This window comes from Cherax quadricarinatus, chromosome 24, assembly GCF_038502225.1.
Source record: "Cherax quadricarinatus isolate ZL_2023a chromosome 24, ASM3850222v1, whole genome shotgun sequence".
NCBI lineage: Eukaryota > Metazoa > Arthropoda > Malacostraca > Decapoda > Parastacidae > Cherax > Cherax quadricarinatus.
The window spans coordinates 37,884,169-37,909,168 of NC_091315.1; the positions used below are offsets into that span (position 1 = coordinate 37,884,169).

Below are 25,000 nucleotides of genomic sequence, written 5' to 3' on the forward strand. Positions count from 1 at the left end.
GAACTCTCTCCAGGTAAACTCCAGGTAAACTCCAGGTAGAATAGTTTGTTGATGGGTTGTATGAAGGACCTGTCTAGTCCGACCGGCGGGCCTGCTGTCTCGCGTCAGGTGTTTCGTTGTTATGGTATCTGATAGTGAGGTATGGGCTACCCCTTTATATACCTTCCTTTGATGCTTTACTTTCATTGTTCCTTGATAATGTGAGTAGTCACGAAAGCGCTTGGAACTTCTCTATTCTTTCACAGTGGTTGTTTTGCATATATATATATATATATATATATATATATATATATATATATATATATATATATATATATATATATATATTATATTATATATATATATATCTTCTTTCTTTCAACACACCGGCCGTATCCCACCGAGGCGGGGTGGCCCAAAAGGAAAAACGAAAGTTTCTCCTTTTACATTTAGTAATATATACAGGAGAAGAGGTTACTAGCCCCTTGCTCTCGGCATTTTAGTCGCCTCTTACAACACGCATGGCTTACGGAGGAAGAATTCTGTTCCACTTCCCCATGGAGATAAGAGGAAATAAACAAGAATAAAAACTAGAAAGAAAATAGAAGAAAACCCAGAGGGGTGTGTATATATGTGCTTGTACATGCATGTGTAGTGTGACCTAAGTGTAAGTAGAAGTAGCAAGACGTACCTGAAATCTTGCATGTTCATGAGACAGAAAAAAGGACACCAGCAATCCTACCATCATGTAAAACAATTACAGGCTTTCGTTTTACACTCACTTGGCAGGACGGTAGTACCTCCCTGGGCGGTTGCTGTCTACCAACCTACTACCTATTATATATATATATATATACATATATATATATATATATATACATTATATATATATATACATATATATATACATATATATATATATATACATATATATATATATATATAACAATGAAGGTTGATACACATACAAGAGTTGTTATCAATACGTGTGTTGTGGCTGCAGGTAGTGGGAGGAGGAGTGCACCTCCCTACGCCAGAGGCACTGCAAGGAGGACGTCCAGGACACTCCCTCCGCACGGGATCCTCCATGGGGACCCACCAGCCTCTGCAGGAAGGGACGCTGGGGACTCTGCAGACTTTGCAGGGGACTACCCTGGGGACTCACCAGCCACTGCAAGGTGGGGCAGTAGGAATCCACCAGTCACTGCAGGGTGGGGCAGTAGGAACCCACCAGTCACTGCAAGGGCTTCACCTGGGCAGGATCCCTCCCACCTGTGCTCTGTGCTCCAGAGAGAGGAACCTTTGTAGAATTATATCCGGTGAGTAGACCGCTTTTACAGGACAGAGGTTCGAGACTCCACCTTCTCCTCGTCCTCCCCCCCCCCCTTTTTTATACTGATAAAGGCCTATTGATCAGGTTTGATCCTTTTCCAAGGATCAAACCTGATATTGTCTTTCTCTTCCTAGATACTGCATGACCCTTCAATGAAGTAGGTCTCCCCCATGAGAAATGATAATAATAATAATAATAATAATAATAATAATAATAATAATAATAATAATAATAATAATAATAATAATAATAATAATAATAATAAAAATAATAATTTTGATAATACTTGGTTATATACAATTCAGTACGTGAACAGTTCTGGAATAATGGGATTTTTTTTTTATTTGGATAATACAGTGTACTGATTACCTGGTATTGTTAATGTTTCCGGAAAAAAATCTTATTAAAAATAAAGTTAAGCGGTAAACCCGTGGAGGTCATCCTGGCCAAAGATAAACGAAGGCTCGATACACCGTCTGAAGAGGGCGAGACAGACATGTCTCGCTTACAGCCATACTCCTAGTAAAAAATACAGAAGTAATATTCGAATGTGTATATCACTGCAGATGTCGTGTACTGTATCACAAGTGTTGTATCCAGTGCCTGTGTCCCATCGTAACGCATGCGCTGTATCCAATGTATCCAGCTGTGTTATTCTCTCATTTCTAGGAAGAATCTAAATTTTAAACACAGTCCAGCAATTCCTAAAATTTCCTCCGTATCTCTTGTAGGATGTACCTCCTTTCCCTAAACGTCTTGTAGGATGTACCTCCTTTCCCTAAACGTCTTGTAGGATGTACCTCCTTTCCCTAGACGTCTTGTAGGATGTACCTCCTTTCCCTAAACGTCTTGTAGGATGTACCTCCTTTCCCTAAACGTCTTGTAGGCTGTACCTCCTTTCCCTAAACGTCTTGTAGGATGTACCTCCTTTCCCTAAACGTCTTGTAGGCTGTACCTCCTTTCCCTAAACGTCTTGTAGGATGTACCTCCTTCCCCTGAGAGTCTTGTAGGATGTACCTCCTTTCCCTAAACGTCTTGTAGGATGTACCTCCTTCCCCTGAGAGTCTTGTAGGATGTACCTCCTTTCCCTAAACGTCTTGTAGGATGTACCTCCTTCCCCTGAGAGTCTTGTAGGATGTACCTCCTTCCCCTGAGAGTCTTGTAGGATGTACCTTCTTTCCCGGAAAGTCTTGAAAGATGTACCCTTTTTCCCGGAAAGTCTTGAAAGAAGTATCTTCTTCCCGTAAAAAGTCTTGAAGGATGTTCCTTCTTCTCCTGAAAGCCTTAAAAGAAGCTCCCCCTTCCCCTGACAGTCTTGAAAAAAGTACCTTTTTTCCCTGAAAGCCTTGTAGCATGTACCTTCTTCCCCTGAAATTCTTGAAGTAATTTTGATGCGGCTTTATGCTAGTGGAGGGCTTTTGATCCAAAGAATTAGAGCAACTTTCCTCTTCTATGGATCAAACCTTGATTACCTCCTAGTGTCCAGGGTCTGGGCGACACCTACGAGTTTAGCGCTTCCACGGGAATGTAATAATATATTTGCCCTTTTTTAAGATTCCTTGTCTTCGTTGAAGAATTTTTTTTTTCATTTCTTCATTTAAGTTTCTTTAAAAAAAAGAAAGTTTTGAGAAAAAAAGAAATAGTATTACATAAATATCAAAGTTTCAGAGGAGTCTGAGCCGTTTTCTGACTTATTAAATTTTAGCTACAATGTAAATACAAATCAAACTTGTTATTATGTTTTATAGATGTACTGTAGCTTCTACATGATCTACTTAATTTGTGACTTATTCAGATCAAGGGGTGTGAGAGGCTCGATCCTCTGTCTGTTAATCGCGGTCGTGTTCCAGTATACGCCAAGGTTGTTGGTTCTCCTCCCGCCTCACCCTCTTTTCCATCATGACTGACCTCGTGCCTTTACTCCTACAGGGATCTTCACCAGGTCTTCACTACCCTACGGCTACTCCCTCGTCACTCCTGTGCCTGCTGGTGTTTGCAATCTCACCATCAGTGAGATGAAGCCTTCCAAGAACTTCTTCGGTGAGTTTATCCTGTCTCTAATGACAGCTTAACTCTATACCAGTTCTTTCAGTGTTTTTTTCATCTGTAATTTGGTCCTTAACTCTGGAACCTTCGGGTAATTTGGATAGATAAAAATCTTTTTATAAAATTTTGTTCGAAGAGCTCCTGACGGGTCGTCGTAAGCTAAGACCAGGTCAGGATGACATTTCCTCACGAAGAAAATACCTACTATCCTTCCCTCCTCCTCTTCCTCCCTGAAATTCTAGCTACTCGCTTGCTACTGTTATTTGAGTTTTTGAGCAAACCTTAAAATCTCGCTCAGTTCCTTGTACTTATAACTAGATAGGATCATTGTGAAAATATTCCTATATACCGCTGGTGCTCGAGCGTTCCCGAGACTGAGAGAAGCGTTCAGTGGCCCGATTCATGAAACTTATGTATAAAATTGTGGAAGGAATGATTTGGTTGATATAAAGTATGCCTCTTTTGTAAAGAAAGTTGACAACTTTCTTAATAAATTTATGTATTGGCTCTTTCACATTCCACTGCTCGTAACTCTCCTTCATTTAAACTCATTTTCCACTTATCTTTCCTTGTGTTGCCCCGCAGCATTGAGACGGTCGGATGGGACTTACGTCCTCAACGGGAACTGGGACATCCAAGCTGCGGGTCAGTATATAGCGGCAGGCACCACCTTCTTGTACACCCCGTCCACTGACGGCCACGGGGAGCAACTCTCGGCCCCAGGACCTCTCAGGGAACCCATTGACTTCATGGTAAGCTTTCTCTGTAGCTAAAAGCTGCATTAAAAGGGGTAAATGTAATTTTAATAGCAAATGTGGTTCTGTGTCAAATTGTCTCCTAGTTCCAATTAATCACACTGCAGTGGTAAGGTTAATTGGGTTACTAATTCTCAGGTATAACCCGAATATAGTTCTCTTCTGCAAGATGTCCCGTGGTTCGGTTGGCAACGCACTCACCTCACATACTGAGTGTCCATAGTTCAATTCCCGGCACGGGAGAAGCCGTTGGGCATGTTTCCTTACACATGCTGTTCCTGTTCACCTAGCAGTATGTAGGCACCTGGGTGTTAGTCAGCTGGTGTTGGTGGCATCCTAGGGGACAAGATTGAAGGATCCCAGTGGAAATTAAGCAGACAATCCTCAATAATGCACTGACTTTACTAGGTTATCCTGGGTGGCTAACCCTCCCCCGGGTTAAAAATGCGAACAAATCTTATCTTAATTCATCATTCCAATAATTAACATGTTTCCGTTCAAATGTTCATTCTCTTATAATTTAGTCGATGGTTACTCACAGAAAATGAGGTTTACGATTTTGAGGCTAACTAAAGTATTTTATACCTTATCAGACACTCATATATATTTGATTTATATATTGCAAGCTGGTAAACTGAAGAACCATAATTATAAAATCTAATTGCTCAATGCTATTCCTACAGCTGATATCGCAGAGTCCCAACCCAGGCATCAAGTACGAGTACAGAGTACCACTACCAGAATATCTCACTGGTCCCTCCTCGGGCGGGTTAAATCCTCCCTCGGGAGCCTTGGGCAGCCCATCTGGAGGTCTGAGACCAAACATGGAAGGCCAGTTGACCCCCTTCCAGCCTCTACCTCAGGGAAATCCAAGCATCGCTTCGAGGAAAACGAATTTCGGAATCCGGATCCCTAATGCAGGTGGCGTGAATCCAGGCGTCCATGGGTTGTACCCTTACAGCACCGGAAACACCGGTCTCCCAGGAGGAAACTTCGGGCCAGTGGGTGGTGGCGGACAGAGCAGTTTTAACTCCAGCGGTATTCCCTTTACTCCCATCAATTCCCAGTCTAGTGTCGTGGGAACAAATCCAACGGGATTTAAAAGAAAACGACCACCCTTTTTGGGAACTCAACTTGATCCCACAACAAACATTGGTTCTAGGGTTCCCTCTGGTATCCCTGGCATTCCTTCCCACAACCAGCCCATCACACCATTAGGGAGTGCCACCAAGACCTCAGGGACTGTACCTATACCATGGAGTCCCACATATAGCTTACAAGAAGGGGGTCGAGGGGTCTCCCTTGGGACGCCCTTCCTGCCGGGGCAACAGTATCCAAGTGGCGGGTTCCCAGCACAAAGATACCCGGGGCAGGTAAGAACTGACGGAGACACTGACGAGGTCAGCCACGACGCCAGCTCTTTGACTCCGCCTAGAGAGAGCGGGTTTCTACCAGAATTCCCCAAGAACAGCTTGCATCTGAGGCCTGTCGCTATCCCCCGGCCTGGCACTCCAGAGGGGTCCAGAGTACTTCCTAGCATTGTCCCTGGGCACCACCGACGACCCTCGCCCGGTCCCACCACCTCGCCCACACTTACAGTGACACACAAGACACGACACCAACATGGCTCTCAACTTGGACCGGGTGAGAACACAATGTCTTTTGTTGTTTCACAAATATTTCAAGTGTGTGTATCTGTATTTCATCTCTGCTTATCATAAAAATATCTACTAAATGCTACTCAAAAATTTTATAAGCCATATATTTTTACCATTATATGTATATTATTATTATTATTATTATTATTATTATTATTATTATTATTATTATTATTATTATTATTAAATAGTACAGACGTTCTCTTCTGAGCAGATCACATTTTCTTGACATTTTCTCACTGGGTGAGAATCCTGAAGAATGTTGCCACTACTCTTAAACCACGGAAATTTCCGTGTTAATTTCTCTTCAGCAGACCTTTCTGCATTGTTTAACATTTTATTGAAGTCTGCTTGGCAAGTCTGCTTGGCAAGTCTGCTTGGCAAGTCTGCTTGGCAAGTCTGCTTGGCAAGTCTGCTTGGCAAGTCTGCATGAGCAAATTTATGATGGACGTTGAAGATATGTTCATGTATACTAGAATAAGAACTTTTTTTCTCATTACTTACATTTACAGCTCATGAAGAAAATTAGATTTAGTTAACATCACTGTCTCCTAGTTTTATGTGATTAATCTTTCAGAGTTCAACTGATTAAGGCCTCTCAAGGGGCTCTTGAGCTAGGGAATTGGATCTGTCCTCCAGTTCCCTGAAGTGAGCCTGAATGCCTTTCATCCCCCCCCCCCCATAGGCGCTGTATAATATCTACGGGTTTAGCGCTCCCCCATGATTATAATAACAATAATAATAATAATAATAATAATAATAATAATAATAATAATAATAATTGACTAAGAGTGTGATCTCCGACTGAATCCTTAGGTATGTATGTCCCAGAAATAAGAACATTTAGCAATTTATTGAGCGCCTACTCTCTGTGCATCATGGAGCTCAAATGCCATTGGGCGGATCCTTGCCAGCACTTCTGTTAAAATTATTTGCTTCTTATAGCTCTTGCCATCTTGCATGTTTCTTGCTGCAGTTCATTGCAATCTACCATATTCTAAGCTTCTTACAAGTCGAGTAATCTGACGTCTTATTATCATAGTTCTTGCAATTTTGCATCACTTTCTCCCATGTTGTGTCATTGTGTCTGCATATCAACAGGTCGAAGGAAGGTGTCCGGAAAGCCTCCAGAGTTCACGCCTTTCGATCCAGGTGTACAGCTGACCCAACCCAACGTTTCGCCCGCCTCTACCACACACAACAGAACCGTACGTCGATGTAATGTTCATCTTGGGGAAACTATTTTACCAAGTGGTTCTTCGGCATAAACAAAGCTCAAGGGGTTTAACTGGTGGTGAACAAAAATAAACAAATTACAATGCTCGCCATCTGGGCTAGTTAAGGTTAACAAGGTTTTCTTGGAGCAAAATGGACGTTTCGATGGTTTATATCTAAGGTTAACAAGGTACCTTAAAAAAACCTAAGAGCAAACTGTTACTCATAAGCTATTTTTCTGTACCAAAATAAGGAGTCCATTTTTTCTTTTCATTCGAAAGTAAAGAAAAAGTTTTTAAATTGAAGAAAAGGAGTACCTGAAGAAAGTGGATGTTTATCAAATATATATTTATATAGAACATTAAACCATTGAGAGTCATTTAGAGCAAGGATTGGTGGAGGTTCAAGTTTCCTTCTATTAATCGAAATATTCACAGAATACTCCGAGGGAAGCATAGAATAAAACCTATAATCATATTCTCTGTCTTGTGGTTCGAAGAGAAGATCGAATCTTCACCATTACTTGTGCTGGGTCACACAGCACAAGCAATGGTGCTAACGCTTCCTGTGAAAACCAAAATTGGGAAAAATGAGCAAAGGAGATTGGGAATTTACCTACACTGCAGTCTGCTCATCGCCTCTTTCGTGTCCCTCTCTCAGATCACATCAGGTGGGCCAAGACGACGCGGTAAGGGAAGTCGTCGACGACCTCACCCCCACCAGCAGGACGGCGTAGGCGCCCATGTGGCTGACAGAGGGAAGGAAAATCAAAAAGACAGAAAGGGACGCCATAGGAAGCAAGGATTAAGATTTCAGTGGGCTGAGAAGGGGTTGACGCCGTGCTCCAGGACCTGTGGTAGAGGTAAGTTTCCCCAGTGCTCCCTGGGTTCCAGTAAAGTCGGATATCCAAGACTGATCAAGTTTGCATTTTCTCCAGCATCGTTAAAATTATGTGGTAGTTTTCTTATTTGCCTTGGAGCATTGCCTTAACAGGATATTTAGTGGTGAATTACCTATTCGGTGTCTTTAGTACGAGTCTAAAATCATCTCACAATACACAAACCTCAATTCCCTCTCTCTCTCTTTCTCTCACTCTTTCTCTAACTCGCACAACCTCTACTCTCACCCTCTTGCTCCCTTAGGTAACCAGACGGTAATATTGTCGTGTGAGAAGAAAAGGAGCAAGAAAGTCGTTCCTGATCGTCGGTGTGGACACCTGCCTCGCCCGGAGACAAGACTCGTCATGTGTAATCTCAACCCCTGTCCAGCAACGTGAGTGTCTAGTACCTACGCGGTACATCTCTGCCGTCTTTGTGGTGCCCGTGAAGTACCCTCTTAGTGTGGTACCTACTTGTCATTTTCCTAACACCCTTCCTCCTCCTCCTCCTCCTCCTCCTCCTCCTCCTCCTCCTCCTCCTCCTCCTCCTCCTCCTCCTCTTCATGAAAAATAATCTAAGAATTTTGTTTTCGGAAACATAATATCTTAATGCCAAGATCCTGTTCCACTTAAATAGATTTTATTTTCTTAATTAGATATTAATAACTTAGCTAGATCTTATACACGTAGCTAGATCTTTCTCTCTTAAATAGATTTTATTCACCTAAATAGATCTTTCCCATTGAACCAACATGGCGATCTTGTGGGTAGGTAATGGTACGAAATACCGAAACTCACAGTTATACGAAATCTTTATTGAAGACGTTTCACCCTTTCAACTAGGCTTTATCAGGTTACACTGAGTGGGCAAAATGTGTCACTAAAGGTACCATGTAAGTGCATAAGTGTTAAATCTTGTGTTTCTCACCTTCACCAACATTTTCCTCAGGTACCCTTCCTCTTGTAGCATTCACCTTCACCTTCCTCTGTCTCCCCTACAGGTGGATGCCAGGGGAGTGGAGCCCATGCAGCGTCACCTGCGGAATGGGTGTACAAACTCGACCTCTGGTGTGTAAACAAGTGGTATCACCTTCGCTTACCATGATGGTACCCAAGGCAGCATGTCTCTCCCCTCCCACCGTCGCTACCTCTCAGGTCTGTTTCTGACTGCTGTTAAACAAAATTAATAACGCATGTTGTGTGCAATTATGCGTAATGTATATGTGTGGCGTTGTGAGAACACCCGTGGTGTGGGGGCTACGCTGTTTTTTATGAGTTTCACGTGGAATTCCTGCAGTGCGGGGCTGGTGTGGAGCTACGCTTTGGTATGAGTTACATTTTAGGAAGACCTGAAGTGCGTAGGTACACTATATGTGAATTTTATTGAGGAAATGCCCTCAGTGAGTGACTACTCTTTTCTATATGATTGTTACCTTATTGTAAACCATAGTTTTATTGTGGTACTAAAATGAAACCTAGACGAAGATCTGAGTCTTCATCAGTGAATAATGGTTCAGTACTCACCGTAACGTTCGTGGAGAATCCATTTACAAAGTTGGGAGTCAGTTGCGAAGCCTTACATGACCGGTGTTTTCTCGTCCAGGTGTGTGAGATGGGTCGATGTTCAAGCAACACCCCTGAGTGGGACTCAGGGCCATGGAGTAACTGCTCAGCCCCTTGTGGCCTCGGTACCCGCACCAGGACGGTTACCTGCATCTTGAGAAGCGTTCCTGTGAGTGAGGAGAGTTGCTCATCCAACACCAGGCCAGATAAGGAGCAGGTCTGCGACATGGGATCCTGCGCCACCAATACCTGGTTTTTCTCTAGATGGTCTGAACAGGTAGGCGTTCTCTCAAGTTGTAATTCCATTCTAGTGCTGGTAAAGGGTTGTTAGACCGAAGAATTAGAGCTGCCCCTGTAATTCCTGGGATAAAACATGACTCGCTTCTGTTTCCCAGGCTCTGTGTGACCCGTACTGTTCTGGTGTGTCCAAGGGAATATAATAGTTCTAATTATTGTTCGCTTCTCTCATATTTTTTTAAAAGTATTCATTTTCATGTGAGAAAATAATGTTAATAGAAACACTCTTGAAAACATCGACCAATAAACATATTTATTTTATATAATTAAGACACACACACACACACACACACACATCTAATTAGACATACACACTGTGTTTGTGTATGTGTGTGTGTGCGTATGTGTGTGTGTATGTGTGTGTGTGCGTGTGTATATGTGTGTGTGTGTGTGTGTGTGTGTGTGTGTGTGTGTGTGTGTGTGTGTGTGTGTGTGTGTGTGTGTGTGTGTGTGTGTAAATGTATGATGATTTTAAATGTACTAATGTAAATCGCTTTCTTTATTTTCCAATCCTGCAAACCTGTGATATTTCCGTCTACCTGAGGAATCCCCTCCTCACCATGCTCCCATCCACGTCCTGAAATGCATCTATGGCAACACCTCCATGCCACACTCCCCACACCCTGCAACAGTGCTCGGAGACATGCGGGACGGGTGTACAGAGGAGACGTGTGCATTGTTTGGCAGGAGAAGAGAACTTCGGGGAGCAAACAGGAGGGTGTCCCTCTGTCAACACTCCCCACAGAACCAGGCCTTGCAGAGAGGAGAGTGGGTGTGGTGGCCAGTGGTTCCTAGGTAGGTGAGTGGCGGTAGGTGTAGATGGTTAGTTGATGGTGGTTGGTGTAGGTGGGTAGTGGTGGTGGCCTCATATCGGAAGAGAAAGCGAGAAATAAGAAAGTTAATGTATTTAGTTTTTAGAGTATATTAGAAGGATGGTATATAAAGCACTTGGTGAGTCACGTAAACAAAGAGGTAAAAAATACAGGGAGTATTGAGAGAAAGAAAAACCTGGAAATATAAACACATATGCAGTATAATGTGATCCTTTATTGACAACGTTTCGCCCACACAGTGAGCTTTTTTCAAGCCACAAACAGATCTACTTGTTTGTGACTTGAAAAAGCCCACTGTGTGGGCGAAACGCTGTCAATAAAGGATCACATTATACTGCATATGTGTTTATATTTCTATCGTGTCGGTATTTTATACCATTTATTTCCAAAGAAAAACCTGTATGTACATGGAGTCAAAAAGAGAAGTGTGACAAAGAATAGTGGAGGAGCCCCATCAAGAGCCTGTGATAGACTCTTGGTAAAAAGAATTGGATCCAAAGATTTGAATCTAATCACTTTCATTGCAAATGCCTCCCATACTCTAGATGCTGTTAGACTTCTAAGGGTTTAACGCTTCCCCCATGATTATAAGAATAATGATAATTAAAAGAGGAGGGTGAAAGCAGTAGAGATATACATGAGAACAGTGTGTAGCATTAATATTACGCACTCTGGCGACCATAATTTTTAAAGGGGTGGACCGGTAAGCCAGCGGAAGGCCTCGGTCAGGTGACCAAAAGCTCCAAAGGCGGGTCATCATCTGACCAAGACCCGCGTCAGGAAACACTTACCTAACCTAACCACTAGTATGCCCTCTCCACCAGCCAACTGGCAATTTAGAATACTATAGTAATTCTGGACCCCACTGCTGTGTTGTTTGTCCAGTTGAACCAACAGCGTGAGAGCTGACTCGTCAGCTAAGGTGATGTGCTTGACCACCTGGATGTGAGTCAAATACTTACTTGTGCTGGTCTAGTCCACTCATACTGCCGTTATAAGTGGTTCTTTTCTATCTGTATTATAGTTATACCGCTGATTTAACTTTGTAAATAGTGTAAGTAGTGGTGAAAGAATATAAGAGTAAAGAAAAGCTACTGTCTTGCCCTTACTGCCAGGTCGTTTTTTGACTGCTGACTTTAGTTACGGTCAGGTGCAACAGACCTTGAATTTGCTGCGTGTGTTTATAATATGCACATAATATAGAGTATAGAGATTTATCATGGATAAATGTAAACGCTTCTAAGAAAGGAGAAAATTAATTTACGTTTTTCAAAATATAGCATTAAAAAAAATAAAAAACTTTATTTTTCCCCACCCTCCCTAACTTCCAACCCCTCCCCCTTCCTCCCTAAATCCCTCCTGTACACCCTTTTACTCTCCATCCCCTCTCTCTCCAACCCTCCTCCCTACGTACATGTGACTCTGTACCTGCGTACCTCCTTCCCTCCGTCTCAACAGGTCCTTGGGGAGAGTGCAGTGAGGAGTGTGGCTTGGGGGTGCAGACTCGCTCGGTGCTGTGTGTGGTGTTGAGTCGTCAACGCTGGCGGGTTCTGCAAGACTCACACTGTAAGGTGGAGTCCAGACCTCAGGACTCCCGCCAGTGTAACCTCCAGCCCTGTACACCTGAGTGGTACACCTCTGAGTGGTCCCAGGTGAGTGGTACACCTCTGACTGTTCCCAGGTGAGGGGTTATAGGTGGGTGGTACACCGCTGAGTGGTCCCAGGTGAGGGGGCCATAGGTGAGTGGTACATCTCTGAGTGGTCACACGTGAGTGATACATCTCTGAATGGTCACACGTGAGTGGTACACACCTCTGAGTGGTCACACGTGAGTGGTACACACCTCTGAGTGGTCACACGTGAGTGGTACACACCTCTGAGTGGTCACACGTGAGTGGTACACACCTCTGAGTGGTCACACGTGAGTGGTGCACACCTCTGAGAGGTTTAAGATGAGTGATACATCTCTGAGTGGCCACAGGTGAGTAGTACACACCTTCGTCAGTCGGACCGGCTTGGACCATTAACTAGTCATGTGAGGGTTATTTGTGTATTGTTCCAGTCACGGTATTGCGCCCATTTATTCTTTATTTGCTTAGAGTTTATTGCCTCACAAAAATATTTCTGTTCCAGTTGGTGATAGGTTGAGTGTTATTTTAGCATAGATTGACTGAACGCTACTGATATTTATATACCCAAACACAGAACTCCCACCTCTCCCCATCTTCTTTACTGGCCTCCAGTTTCGATTCATCACTCCATAAATTCCTTCATGTCCAGCCTTAATTCATCGTTCTCCTTTGGTCTCCAGCTTTCCACCATCTGTTTTCCCTCTGTTTCTCAACTGGGTAGTCTCCCTACATTCCTCCAGTTGTACCTTCATCCCTCAGTTTATGCCTCTGTTCGTCTCTCTCCTAATCTTCACAATCTCTTCTTTCATCCCATTTTTCCTTAAAGGAATTGACTTCCAGCCTCCCTCCATCTCTGCCCATGGCTTCCAGCCTCCCTCCATCTCTGCCCATGGCTTCCAGCCTCCCTCCATCTCTTCCCCTGGCTTCCAGCCTCCCTCCATCTCTGCCCCTGGCTTCCAACCTCCCTCCATCTCTGCCCCTGGCTTTCAACCTCCCTCCATCTCTGCCCCTGGCTTCCAACCTCCCTCCATCTCTGCCCCTGGCTTCCAACCTCCCTCCATCTCTGCCCCTGGCTTCCAACCTCCCTCCATCTCTGCCCCTGGCTTCCAACCTCCCTCCATCTCTGCCCCTGGCTTCAAACCTCCCTCCATCTCTGCCCCTGGCTTCCAACCTCCCTCCATCTCTGCCCCTGGCTTCCAACCTCCCTCCATCTCTGCCCCTGGATTCCAACCTCCCTCCATCTCATCATCTCCTGCCGCAGTGCTCGGCTTCGTGCGAGGGAGGCGTCATGAGACGGGAGGTGACGTGCCTCGACGCCACACACACGCCAACGGCTGACTGCTTCAATCTCACTCGCCCCGACATCCGCCAGCCATGCAACCTCCATCCCTGCAACGCCTCCGCCGTCCCTGAAGACCAAGAGCTAGAGCCTGCTGCAGGTGCTGTTGACACCAGAAAGCCTGCGTACAGTAGTGAGGATGTATTATATCAGTGTGGATTCTCTCTCTCTCTCTCTCTCTCTCTCTCTCTCTCATTGTTTTCTTCATATATGATCTCAAGTAACTGTTTGTCATTCACGCTGGTTTCATTTTATCAATATTTCATTCAGTCTTTCTTGATATGGTGTCCTTGGAGATAACTTGATTTTTTCTTTTTCTTTAATTTATTCTGAACTTACTTACATATCTAGTAGTTTCAAGAAACGAACCACCTTTGCTGTACTCTAGATCATTCCTTACAAAAAATTTTCTCCCAAGTATGCAAAGAAAAGACACTTAGAATATAACAATACTTTGCCAGAAAAACGGGACTGTTTCAGTTTGCTTCACCATATTATTTTTTGCCATTCAGGGACAGCCTCGTCCAAGAGCAGCGCTGCTGAAGAGTCAGGAGTGAAGGGACCAGCTGGAGGCGAGGCGAGGGTAGGTGAAGAACAGGACGCCCCTCCTGACGAAGGTCATGCAACACAGAGAGAGGATGGCAAGGAGGAAGATGGGACGAAGGATGAGGAGCAGGAGGAAGAAGAGGGAGAGGAGGAGAATGAACTAGTAGTTGAGGAGACTACAGGCAGCGCCCTCAATGTTATCCCTGACAAGGACGCACAAGGGGACGAGTCTGTTTCAGGTAACGAGGACGAGGATAAGGAAATAGACGACGACGTTGACGAGGACGAGGACGAGGAGAAGAAGAGGAAGAAAAAGAAGAAAAAAGATAGAAAGAAGGAAGGGCATGATAAGGGTGGGACAGAAGCTTCGGAGGATACCACAAAGTATCATCCAGCCACTGAGGAGCCAGGTAAAGACTCATTTTTACTTGTAATGCACTAATGTCACTTTCACAGTACAGTGATTCACTAACACCTCACACTCCACACAATAAGGTTGATACATCGTATTCACACTACGCTCCGAGGCTCATGGTTGCCTCACAATAAACAACGATTCTTTGTCATCTCACAATGCACACTGAGATTGATTTATACTTTACATTCACTCCTTCACACCTTCATAATACAATCAATCAGCTTCAGCGCAAAAATCAAATCTTTCCTCATTTATATATATATATATATATATATATATATATATATATATATATATATATATATATATATATATATATATCCCAGTCAGCAGGACTCGATACTGCTACTGAAACGGACAAGATTCCCAGGTAGCGCTCTTATCCACTATGCCACAAATGCCACATAAACTGAGCAGCCTGGTTCACAAGCCTTGTTTCTTTCCCAGACCGGGCACGTCAGTGAGCCTCAAGCATGGATTCAAGCTTTTTCAATCTCCTCCTGTATATTCTGACCTCACAAGCAATTTTTATATCAATGCACCACGCAGAAGCGCTGCCTAGGAATCTTGTCCGTCTCAGCAGCAGTATCGAGTCCTGCTAACTGTGTTCTTTCTCTGTATATACCCGCTTGTTTTTGCGTGGTTTGGTAAATGATTCAGAACCACTTGTTTCGTGGTTTCATTGCTGAATAGACTGCTTGTAGAGGCGGGTATTCCAACAGGAGGAGGCTGAAATTAATCCTTGAGCATTCATCAGCTACGCGTGCCCTCGCAACATGAAACAAGCCTATTTCGCTAAGCTCATGTTGTTTGTAGGATCGATGGCTCAGATGGTAGGGTGACATGTACAATGTTTGGCCTCTTGAGGAGGGACATTGTGTACTGGGGTCGAATCCTGGCCTGCCGCAGCTTGATATATAAATATATATATATATATATATATATATATATATATATATATATATATATATATATATATATATATATATATATATATATATATATATATATATTCTGCCTTTACTCGATGCATCACAAAATCTATCTTGGTTTTTACAACATTAAATGAAAAATATGATATGAACGACTTTAGTATATCTGCTTTCCTTTTCATCTTATTTATTTTTCTTCACAGCTTGTATTGACCGAATAAAGAACTGCCATCTGGTTTTCCGAGCAAGGTTGTGTCGTCTCAAATACTACAATAAACTCTGCTGTCGCACCTGCAGTAATACTTGAAAAACACGGTCAGCAAAAGCCACTGCTGAAGAAGACTGTACCGAATATCGTAATAAATATACTTCCAGGTGTTATCCCTAATACTTGATAGTAGCAGTAAACATAGCGGGGAAACTGGAATAAATATTACGAATATCATTAACTAGAAAAAATGTGAAGTTCATACATTATTAAAAAATGGAATCTGTGGTGGCCAGACCTCAAGAAAATGGCCACAATCGTTGCTGAAAACTCCCCCCCCCCCCCAAAAAAAAAGAGGATGACAGATATACTTGTGGGTTCTCATAGATAACGGGGCTTTGACTGCTATAGGTAACCGCATCAATCTTGTCACTCTACAAAAATACTTCAATAGCTACCAAAAATTGTGTGTTCAAGGAGAAGTCTCCTGCTTATAACTACACTCAGGAGAGACATTATCAAAGCATTCACTTTAGAAATATTTGCGCTTGTGACTTAATGTGCTTGAACTCTCATCTGCAGTGAGACATTGCAAGACTTTTTAAGTATGTATGTAATATATATATATATAGCAACAGTAGAAATAATATTGAAATATTTAATTTAAACTATCTCTAGAATAATGACATCAGGTTAGAGTAGTAAGTGTAGCAGATAGTTTAATTAAGTGAAAGTTTGAAAGATCTTTGCTTTAATTTTTCTTTAAGATATTCAGAAATACGAGACACTGGAAATCATTCATCCGTATTTAGTCATTAATACGACTGTAACTTATTTTTTTTTCACATACAAAAAGTTGGTAAAACAAATGATGACAGAAAATTACTGATAACTGACGAGAGTGGAAATATTAATTGCAAAGGAATTGATATGAGATTGGTAATGAAGGTGATAATTGTAACTGTGATTATTATAGTAATTATAAGTTTTATGGTAATATGGGTAAGAATAATTACAAAGCGCCTGGTGGACGAATGGAAAAAAATGGATGTGTTTTTCTGATCATTTTTGCAGAAATTACACAGAGACAAGTGCATCAGAGAACCACAGGAAGAAACTGTGCTAAAGAAAAGGAAAATTTATGTTACCTGACTAAAACCGGTGATATAATAACTAAATAGAACTTCTGGATAGAAGTGCTAACAGTTTTTCATTTATTTCTAATTTGTGGGTTAGTTGTAAATTATTCAAGCCACAATATTGTGATTTGTAGTCTACATAAATATATTACCTCAGAAAACACATTAAGAAAGAAAAAAAGGAACTGGAAATCACAGTATGTGATTATAAAGTGATTTTGAAGCTTGTTGAGAGTTTAAAAGTGTTTTCCCAGGAAGTGTATAGAAGACGTTTTACAAGATGACCCATAGATGTGAAGGAATGCAGTTAAATGGTCTTCAAAATGTAGTTACCGACGGGGAGCGAGGACTGCGGGGAAGAGGACATTGAAGTCGAGCAAGTGATCCATGTCACAAAAATGGACCGAATAAGAGTAGTTGCTGAGCAGGATGCTATTATAATGATCCTTTTAAGCAGGGGTACTCAAGTACCACTTGAGCAATAGATGTACTAGTGGCACGTTAGCAGCAAATGACAACAGAGCATCCATTGAGCGTCAGAAAGTAGAGTAACCAAGAGGCATTTCAGTGTTGCACGAAGGCAAGATATATGAATAGGACTTTAGCAAGTTGTTCTTGAACATGAATATATATATATATATATATATATATATATATATATATATATATATATATATATATATATATATATATATATATATATATATATATATATCACTTGATCAAGATATATTTGTCGAGGATTAGATTTTCGACTGACACTTGAATGGGATAATTATTTAATATCCTGGTCGAGTGTTGATGTAGTTGATGTGATGGCCGGTTTAAACTGTGCCTCTTTGTTTATGTGAGACTGACCAGGTAGTAGACATAGTCGTTCACCGTGATGTTGGTGCCGGTGCTTCATGAGATGTTTGCGTTATGCTTGCTCTCTCTCTCCCTCCCTCCCCTATCTCTTTCCCTCCTCTCTCTCTCTCATACACACAAAAATAGTTACTGGTCCTGTGAAACCTCTCTCTCTTCGAAAGTTCAATTGAATCAGTGTTTCCATCGGCTGTTTCCATTCCCCATCTTCCCTCCATTCTTCCTCAGTATTATTATATTCCAGCTTTGATTCCCTCGACAATTATTTTCACATCTCTCTCACTTTCTATATTATCTTCATCTTCACCATCACCTACCGCCATACACTCCACATTTTTTTATATAATTTTTTCCCTCCCAGTTACTTCCTCTCACTCCATCCCCCCCTCGTGTTATTTCCAAATACTTCCACTGTCGATACTGTCCAGATATGTCGCTGCCGATAGTGTCCAGATACTGCCACTGTCGATTACACGTTAAATGTTTTATTAGAGATCTTACTAAACATTTATTTACGAGTGCCAATATCAAATGACCGATATTTTCACTCTTCCTCTGGGCGAGTTGTTGGTAACTGGCATCTGAGGTAACGTAGCCAACACTTTCCTCTTAGTACACACGACCTATGTTTATCTTTGCGTCACCACGATGTTGTAAATAATGTCACATCATTTTAAGACGCTACAGGTTAGATATTTTTTTTTAAAGGTGGTGTAGGATGAAGATCTGGAAAACAAGAGGATTTCGGTTTGGTGATGTTTGTCAGGAAAATGGTTCCTAACGTGGGTCTTAGTCATCTGATGACCAGCAGCTGGAGGGAAATTTTGGTCATCTGACCGAAGCCTTCCGCTGGCTTACCGGTCCACCACTTTAAAATATACGGTTATAATTATTCCACAAGCGGATTCTCAGCCAGTTAAAGGTCTCCGTATTTCGATCCAAACGTCGTACCGTCGTCAGTAAGGAAGAGAAAGCTTTTTATTTTGGGTACAAGGTTTCGCTCTGTGTATAGACTTTCAGACTTGATACAGCTCTAGATAGAGCACCGTTTTGTTCCTGTTAATGTATATTCCGTGTCAGGAGACATTGATCTTGTTTCCTGACGAACAAAACACCACCGCCATTACCACCACTATATAGTTACGTGTTCTGTATCAATTCATGAGAAATTTATTACTATTAAAATTTTTCATTATTATTATTATTATTATTATTATTATTATTATTATTATTATTATTATTATTTTCTCCTTTTTTCTTCTTCATCTTTTTCACATTATTATTTTTGTAAAACCGCAATTAGCATACGGAGGATTGAGACCGCACCAGTCCTCATGCTGAATGACCCTCACGGGTTTTGCGCTTCATGAAATACATTTGCAAATTATTGCATGATATGGTAAGGTGTATATTATTATGAATAATTTTACGTAACATTGACAATATTGTCTGATATTTCATATATTTTTCTTTTCTGTCTACAAGTGACTCATTAACTTATATTATAGTCTATGCATATATATATATATATATATATATATATATATATATATATATATATATATATATATATATATATATATATATGTGTGTGTGTGTGTGTGTTTGCATTTCATGGTAAAAATTATTTTGCTCTCTATAGGTGATCAGATGCAAACTTTGAGAGAGTGAGAGAGAGAGAGAGAGAGAGAGAGAGAGAGAGAGAGAGCCAATTTCAGTCTTTGAATGGTGAAACACAAGAGATATAATCTCATCCTTTAGATGATGCAATCTCGCCCTGTGGTTGTAACATCTTCACTCTGTGGATGCTGCAGCCTCATCCTGTGGATGTTACAACCTCGATCTGTAGATGTTGCAACCTCATTGTGGATTGACTCACTACGACCTCATGATCACTCGCTAGTCCAACTTTCAATGATTGCCAGCCTATTTACTAGTATATATCCTGTCATCTTCCATTCTTCCGTACCTCCATGATTGTTATCCTGGTATCACCGTCTCGGAGTATTCCTCCAACTCTCCCCGTAAAGTGACTGTAGCTTTTGTCATTAACTATCAAAATCATGAGTGTAATATAAAGAGTGAATGAATTAATGCATAATATAAATTTTTGCAATTTTGATTGTCGCTCTGTCTAAATTAATTGAAAGCCAGCCAGTATAAATCGTCCGATTTTAGCAATATATATATATATATATATATATATATACATATATATATATATATATATATATATATATATATATATATATATATATATAAATAGTTTAAGAAGTTGTCGAAGCATTTAACGTCATATCCATATTTTTTTCATGTAATTTGGGTATATAGATATGCTCTTTTCTAAAACCTCTGACATTCAAAAGAGTATATCTATCCAATTCTATTTATTGTCACTCTTGGGATGGCTTCACGTCGCTTCTTGTTCGCCGTAAAATGAACAAGTCGAGTAATAATGCTTATAGAGTTTTTTAACACCTTGCCATCAGTGCTACAACCGTGTCGAAGGGCTTTATATCTCTCTGATGCCCTGGTAAATGTTTAATCTTCCAAAATCTGCATATCTTACCCAAATTTCTGCGAGGGGATCCATAGATGAAGTTTGGTTTCGTCCTGAGTCAAAATGATTCTGATAATAGTAGTAACCGGTTCACCGTCGTTCTTTGGTTGCCTCTCCAAATCGTGGATTAGCAGCCACAATGCCGTGGCTGGAACCGTTCCAGCCACGGCATTGTGGTGTTTATTCCCAGTAAAATAAATTAGTCTCTAGCATTTGTTCTGCTGGATCCGTGATAACAATGCTTTATCCAGGAATGCCAGAGATCTCTCCTCTACTGGTCGGTGTTCATGATGTAAATTAGAAGTCCCTTTACATCGTGTTCACTTGTTCACTAATGTCAGGAGTAACTTATAATGATCGTAGTAGTGTGGAATATAGGTGTTGTGGTGTTTAAAGTGATTAGGTTGCATTTAAAGCGAGTAGACTGTCTCTAGAACGAGAGGGTTTTATTTAGTGCGAGTACGATGTCACTTCAACAAGTGACGTATATCTTCAACACTTATGATGCCTCTACAGCAAGTAGTATGCGTCTTCAGTGAGTAAGATATCTCTCCAGCGAGTAGAATGTTTCTACAGTGAGTAGGATATCTCTACAACGAGTAAGACGTCTCTTGACATAGTCAACTTTAGATGTCAATCATAAAATTTCAAGCCTCCCGATAAAGGTGTTTAGACAATAGATGTATACAAAACAATTACCCCAAAATCTCAGCCTTTTATTGTTCGACAACAACGCTTTCCCTGACGTTATTGTGTATCTCCAACTATCACTTTAGACCTTTTTTATGTCTAAGATAATCTTACATTTATTGCGTATCTTTAAGCTTTTGTCGTATCTATGCTTCTTCTGTTGTGTTGTCTGTGTTTCTTGTATTGCATTATGTAAGTTCTTTATTTAGTCTTATCAACGCTTCTTCTATTGCCTATCTGTTCTAATTTTTATCTTGCCTATGCTTCATTTATTGTCTTCCTCGTATTGTGGTATCTTTACTTCTGCAATTACTTTTTCTCGAAAAGTCTATATAAGGTCATTTCGTTCTTCATTGTCATGTTAACACACCTTTCTTCTTCAGTTTACTTTATTCTCCGTGCAAAGTTTATTCACTTCTCCGTGCAAAGTTTATTCACTTCTCCGTGCAAAGTTTATTCATAGTTCAGAAATAGCTTAACATCGTAATCTCCTTCATTACAGTTTAATGTTTAATCATTTCTTTGCTTCCCGTCCGGGTTTCTGCCTACATTCTCCCTTCCCTCCTTCCATCTCCCTTCCTCTCCCTCCCAGTCTCTCTCCACTTATTTAATCTCTACTTCTCCCTTTATTTTTCATTTATAAGTATTAACTACCTTCATTTATGCGCATTTTCACCAGCAATTTGAAACCATCATTCATTTATTTTGTCTCTGAATGTCATTATGTCGTAAATAAAATAAATATCTAAGTGAACGGTGTAAAAATACCTTTCCTGGAATAAAGATAACTTTATTAAGTATCTTTCGTATAGAAACCCTGCAGACAGGGGGCCTCTGTCTGTCTGTCTGTCTTTGTCTGTGTCTCTGTTAATTCACTATGTTCTCTGGTTCGCAATATTCGTGCCATAATGATTGTAAATAAGTGATAATTGTGTCTCTTACATCGTAAATAAATTATGTGAAAAACTGGTCTAGATATATTTATTTTTATCCCATTCGTCGAGAAAATCATGAGGGTGCCTCGAGGTAGTGTTGAGAGTGCCTCGAGGTAGTGTTGAGAGTGCCTCGAGGTAGTGTTGAGAGTGCCTCGAGGTAGTGTTGAGAGTGCCTCGAGGTAGTGTTGAGAGTGCCTCGAGGTAGTGTTGAGAGTGCCTCGAGATAGTGTTAAGAGTGCCTCGAGGTAGTGTTGAGAGTGCCTCGAGGTAGTGTTGAGAGTGCCTCGAGGTAGTGTTGAGAGTGCCTCGAGGTAGTGTTGAGAGTGCCTCGAGGTAGTGTTGAGAGTGCCTCGAGGTAGTGTTGAGAGTGCCTCGAGATAGTGTTGAGAGTGCCTCGAGGTAGTGTTGAGAGTGCCTCGAGGTAGTGTTGAGAGTGCCTCGAGGTAGTGTTGAGAGTGCCTCGAGGTAGTGTTGAGAGTGCCTCGAGGTAGTGTTGAGAGTGCCTCGAGATAGTGTTGAGAGTGCCTCGAGGTAGTGTTGAGAGTGCCTCGAGGTAGTGTTGAGAGTGCCTCGAGATAGTGTTGAGAGTGCCTCGAGATAGTGTTGAGAGTGCCTCGAGATAGTGTTGAGAGTGCCTCGAGATAGTGTTGAGAATGCCTCGAGATAGTGTTGAGAGTGCCTCGAGATAATGTTGAGGGTGCCTCGAGATAGTGTTGAGAGTGCCTCGAGATAGTGTTGAGAGTGCCTCGAGATAGTGTTGAGAGTGCCTCGAGATAGTGTTGAGAGTGCCTCGAGATAGTGTTGAGAATGCCTCGAGATAGTGTTGAGAGTGCCTCGAGATAGTGTTGAGAGTGCCTCGAGATAGTGTTGAGAATGCCTCGAGATAGTGTTGAGAGTGCCTCGAGATAGTGTTGAGAGTGCCTCGAGATAGTGTTGAGAGTGCCTCGAGATAGTGTTGAGAGTGCCTCGAGATAGTGTTGAGAGTGCCTCGAGATAGTGTTGAGAGTGCCTCGAGATAGTGTTGAGAGTGCCTCGAGATAGTGTTGAGAATGCCTCGAGATAGTGTTGAGAGTGCTTCGAGATAGTGTTGAGAGTGCTTCGAGATAGTGTTGAGAGTGCCTCGAGATAGTGTTGAGAATGCCTCGAGATAGTGTTGAGAGTGCCTCGAGATAGTGTTGAGAATGCTTCGAGATAGTGTTGAGAGTGCCTCGAGATAGTGTTGAGAATGCCTCGAGATAGTGTTGAGAGTGCCTCGAGATAGTGTTGAGAGTGCCTCGAGATAGTGTTGAGAATGCTTCGAGATAGTGTTGAGAGTGCCTCGAGATAGTGTTGAGAATGCCTCGAGATAGTGTTGAGAATGCCTCGAGATAGCGTTGAGAGTGCCTCGAGATAGTGTTGAGAATGCTTCGAGATAGTGTTGAGAGTGCCTCGAGATAGTGTTGAGAATGCCTCGAGATAGTGTTGAGAGTGCCTCGAGATAGTGTTGAGAATGCCTCGAGATAGTGTTGAGAGTCGTCAACGGATTTAAAATAACCGTAAAAGAAGGAGTGCTATTAATTCCCCAAGACTTGTCAGGGTTGGGATGTGTTCGGTGGAGAACTTGTACTGGATCACTGATGGTGATCATCCTAATCTTCTGAAGCCCACCTATGTAACATGCTTTGGTTTCATGCTGTTATAGACCACATGGTGTTGGTGGCCAGCATCGCTGGCATGCGTTTTGGACCGCTGGGCTCGTCTCCGACAAATGTCCAGTTGTTCGTGTAATTAAGTATTTTATGCCTGAGTATACAACTTTGTGTGTTAAAGTCGGTGCCGGATCAGCCGAGCTGTGGTTCGTATGTTGGACTACGTGCGGCCAGCAGTAACATCCTGGGTAATCAGGCCCTGATCCACCGGGAGGCCGTCCGGTCGTGGACCGGGTCGCAGCGGCGTTGATCCCCTGCATACCCTCCAGGTAGACTCCAGGTAGGTAGCAGAAATGTTAGATTTCAAGTATTGTTGGGTTTTATGTGTACCTTAATGACTTAATATATATTAAAACAAGCACATACACATAGGTGTTCTCTCTTTATCTGCCTAAGTGTTCGAGATTTAATGCTCGATATGTGTAGAGTACCTCACGTGGCTTTCAACATCGTGTCTGATAGCATATGGGTAGACGGTTCCGTACAGGGCTTCCCATGTCTATTTCATCTAACTCTGCAGTTGAGGTTAACTCTCACTTGAATAACCATCCTCATATATTTGAGGATTTCACAGTTTCGACAGCAACTTCAAAGGGATTAGACCTCTTCATCTCTGATTTCTTGTACAGTCCTCGGTTAACGTCGTCGATAGTTGTTGGAAACTGCAACTTTGAGCGAAACGACGTATAATGAAACCAATTTTACCAAAGGTTAATTGATATAAACATCAGGGATGCACAGTGCACCTTTAGCACTCACTGCAAGATAATTAAATCAAGGAATAAATGTTTGCAAAGTGAAAATTATAAGGAGCACAACCTGCTACCAGGCAATTCAAAACCGAACGTGCAAAACTCCACACAGACAGTGGCCCCGGCTGGGAATCCATTTTTTCTCATCAACGTTATAATGAAACTATGTTGAACTAAACGACGTTAAGTGAGGACTGACTATATATTATTAGAAAGAAGCCTCAGCTGAACAGCTCCATTACATCTGTACTGTACAGTTGTTCATACAATGAAGTATTTTATTTGTAAATAAACAACTTTGCTTTAGCATAAAAATGTTAGGATACATTTGTATCCTAACATTTTTATGCACTTAAATAACCTTTTTTTTTTTAACAAAACTATGTTTTTGATACCAATCAGCCATTCTGTTTGGTAAATGCTACTGTTTTAGCACTGATGTAGTTTGAGACCGAAACGTTTGAATGATATTTAGTGTTGTCTGTTCATTGTTCATATGCGATATCCATGAGGAAAACATGTTTCTAAAGTTAAAACCAACGTAAGTTTTCTTCCAACGGTTTTATACGTTATCTGGAGATTTGTGCACAGAGAACAGTGCGGTGTCTGTGCCGTGATTCAACGCATTCTCAAATGACGATACGTTGAATCATGATTCAGATTTTAATCCCAGTTTCTTCAGAATTTCCTATTCTCCCCCCCCCCCTCCCTTTCTTTAAGTTAGGTTGAATCAATTTAGATT

General features: G+C 41.7%; 1 protein-coding gene across 5 annotated transcripts in view; it reads left to right on the forward strand.

The window, feature by feature from the left end:
• LOC128690888 (ADAMTS-like protein 2) overlaps positions 1-21,853 on the forward strand; it is a 373,672-nt gene extending 351,819 nt beyond the window's left edge. For 4 of the 5 annotated variants that reach the window (XM_053779644.2, XM_053779643.2, XM_070088378.1 and 1 more), the window contains exons 4-17: positions 983-1,298; positions 3,242-3,352; positions 3,944-4,110; positions 4,797-5,757; positions 6,873-6,979; positions 7,647-7,848; positions 8,129-8,258; positions 8,865-9,018; positions 9,467-9,703; positions 10,356-10,518; positions 12,015-12,208; positions 13,449-13,659; positions 14,039-14,482; positions 15,626-21,853. In XM_053779644.2, coding sequence (XP_053635619.2) covers positions 983-1,298; positions 3,242-3,352; positions 3,944-4,110; positions 4,797-5,757; positions 6,873-6,979; positions 7,647-7,848; positions 8,129-8,258; positions 8,865-9,018; positions 9,467-9,703; positions 10,356-10,518; positions 12,015-12,208; positions 13,449-13,659; positions 14,039-14,482; positions 15,626-15,729 — 3,501 coding nt within the window. In that variant the 3' untranslated portion in view covers positions 15,730-21,853. The remainder of the gene's footprint in view (positions 1-982; positions 1,299-3,241; positions 3,353-3,943; positions 4,111-4,796; positions 5,758-6,872; positions 6,980-7,646; positions 7,849-8,128; positions 8,259-8,864; positions 9,019-9,466; positions 9,704-10,355; positions 10,519-12,014; positions 12,209-13,448; positions 13,660-14,038; positions 14,483-15,625) is intronic. The other variant, XM_070088379.1, reaches the window with a different exon arrangement.
• Positions 21,854-25,000: the final 3,147 nt, after the last annotated feature.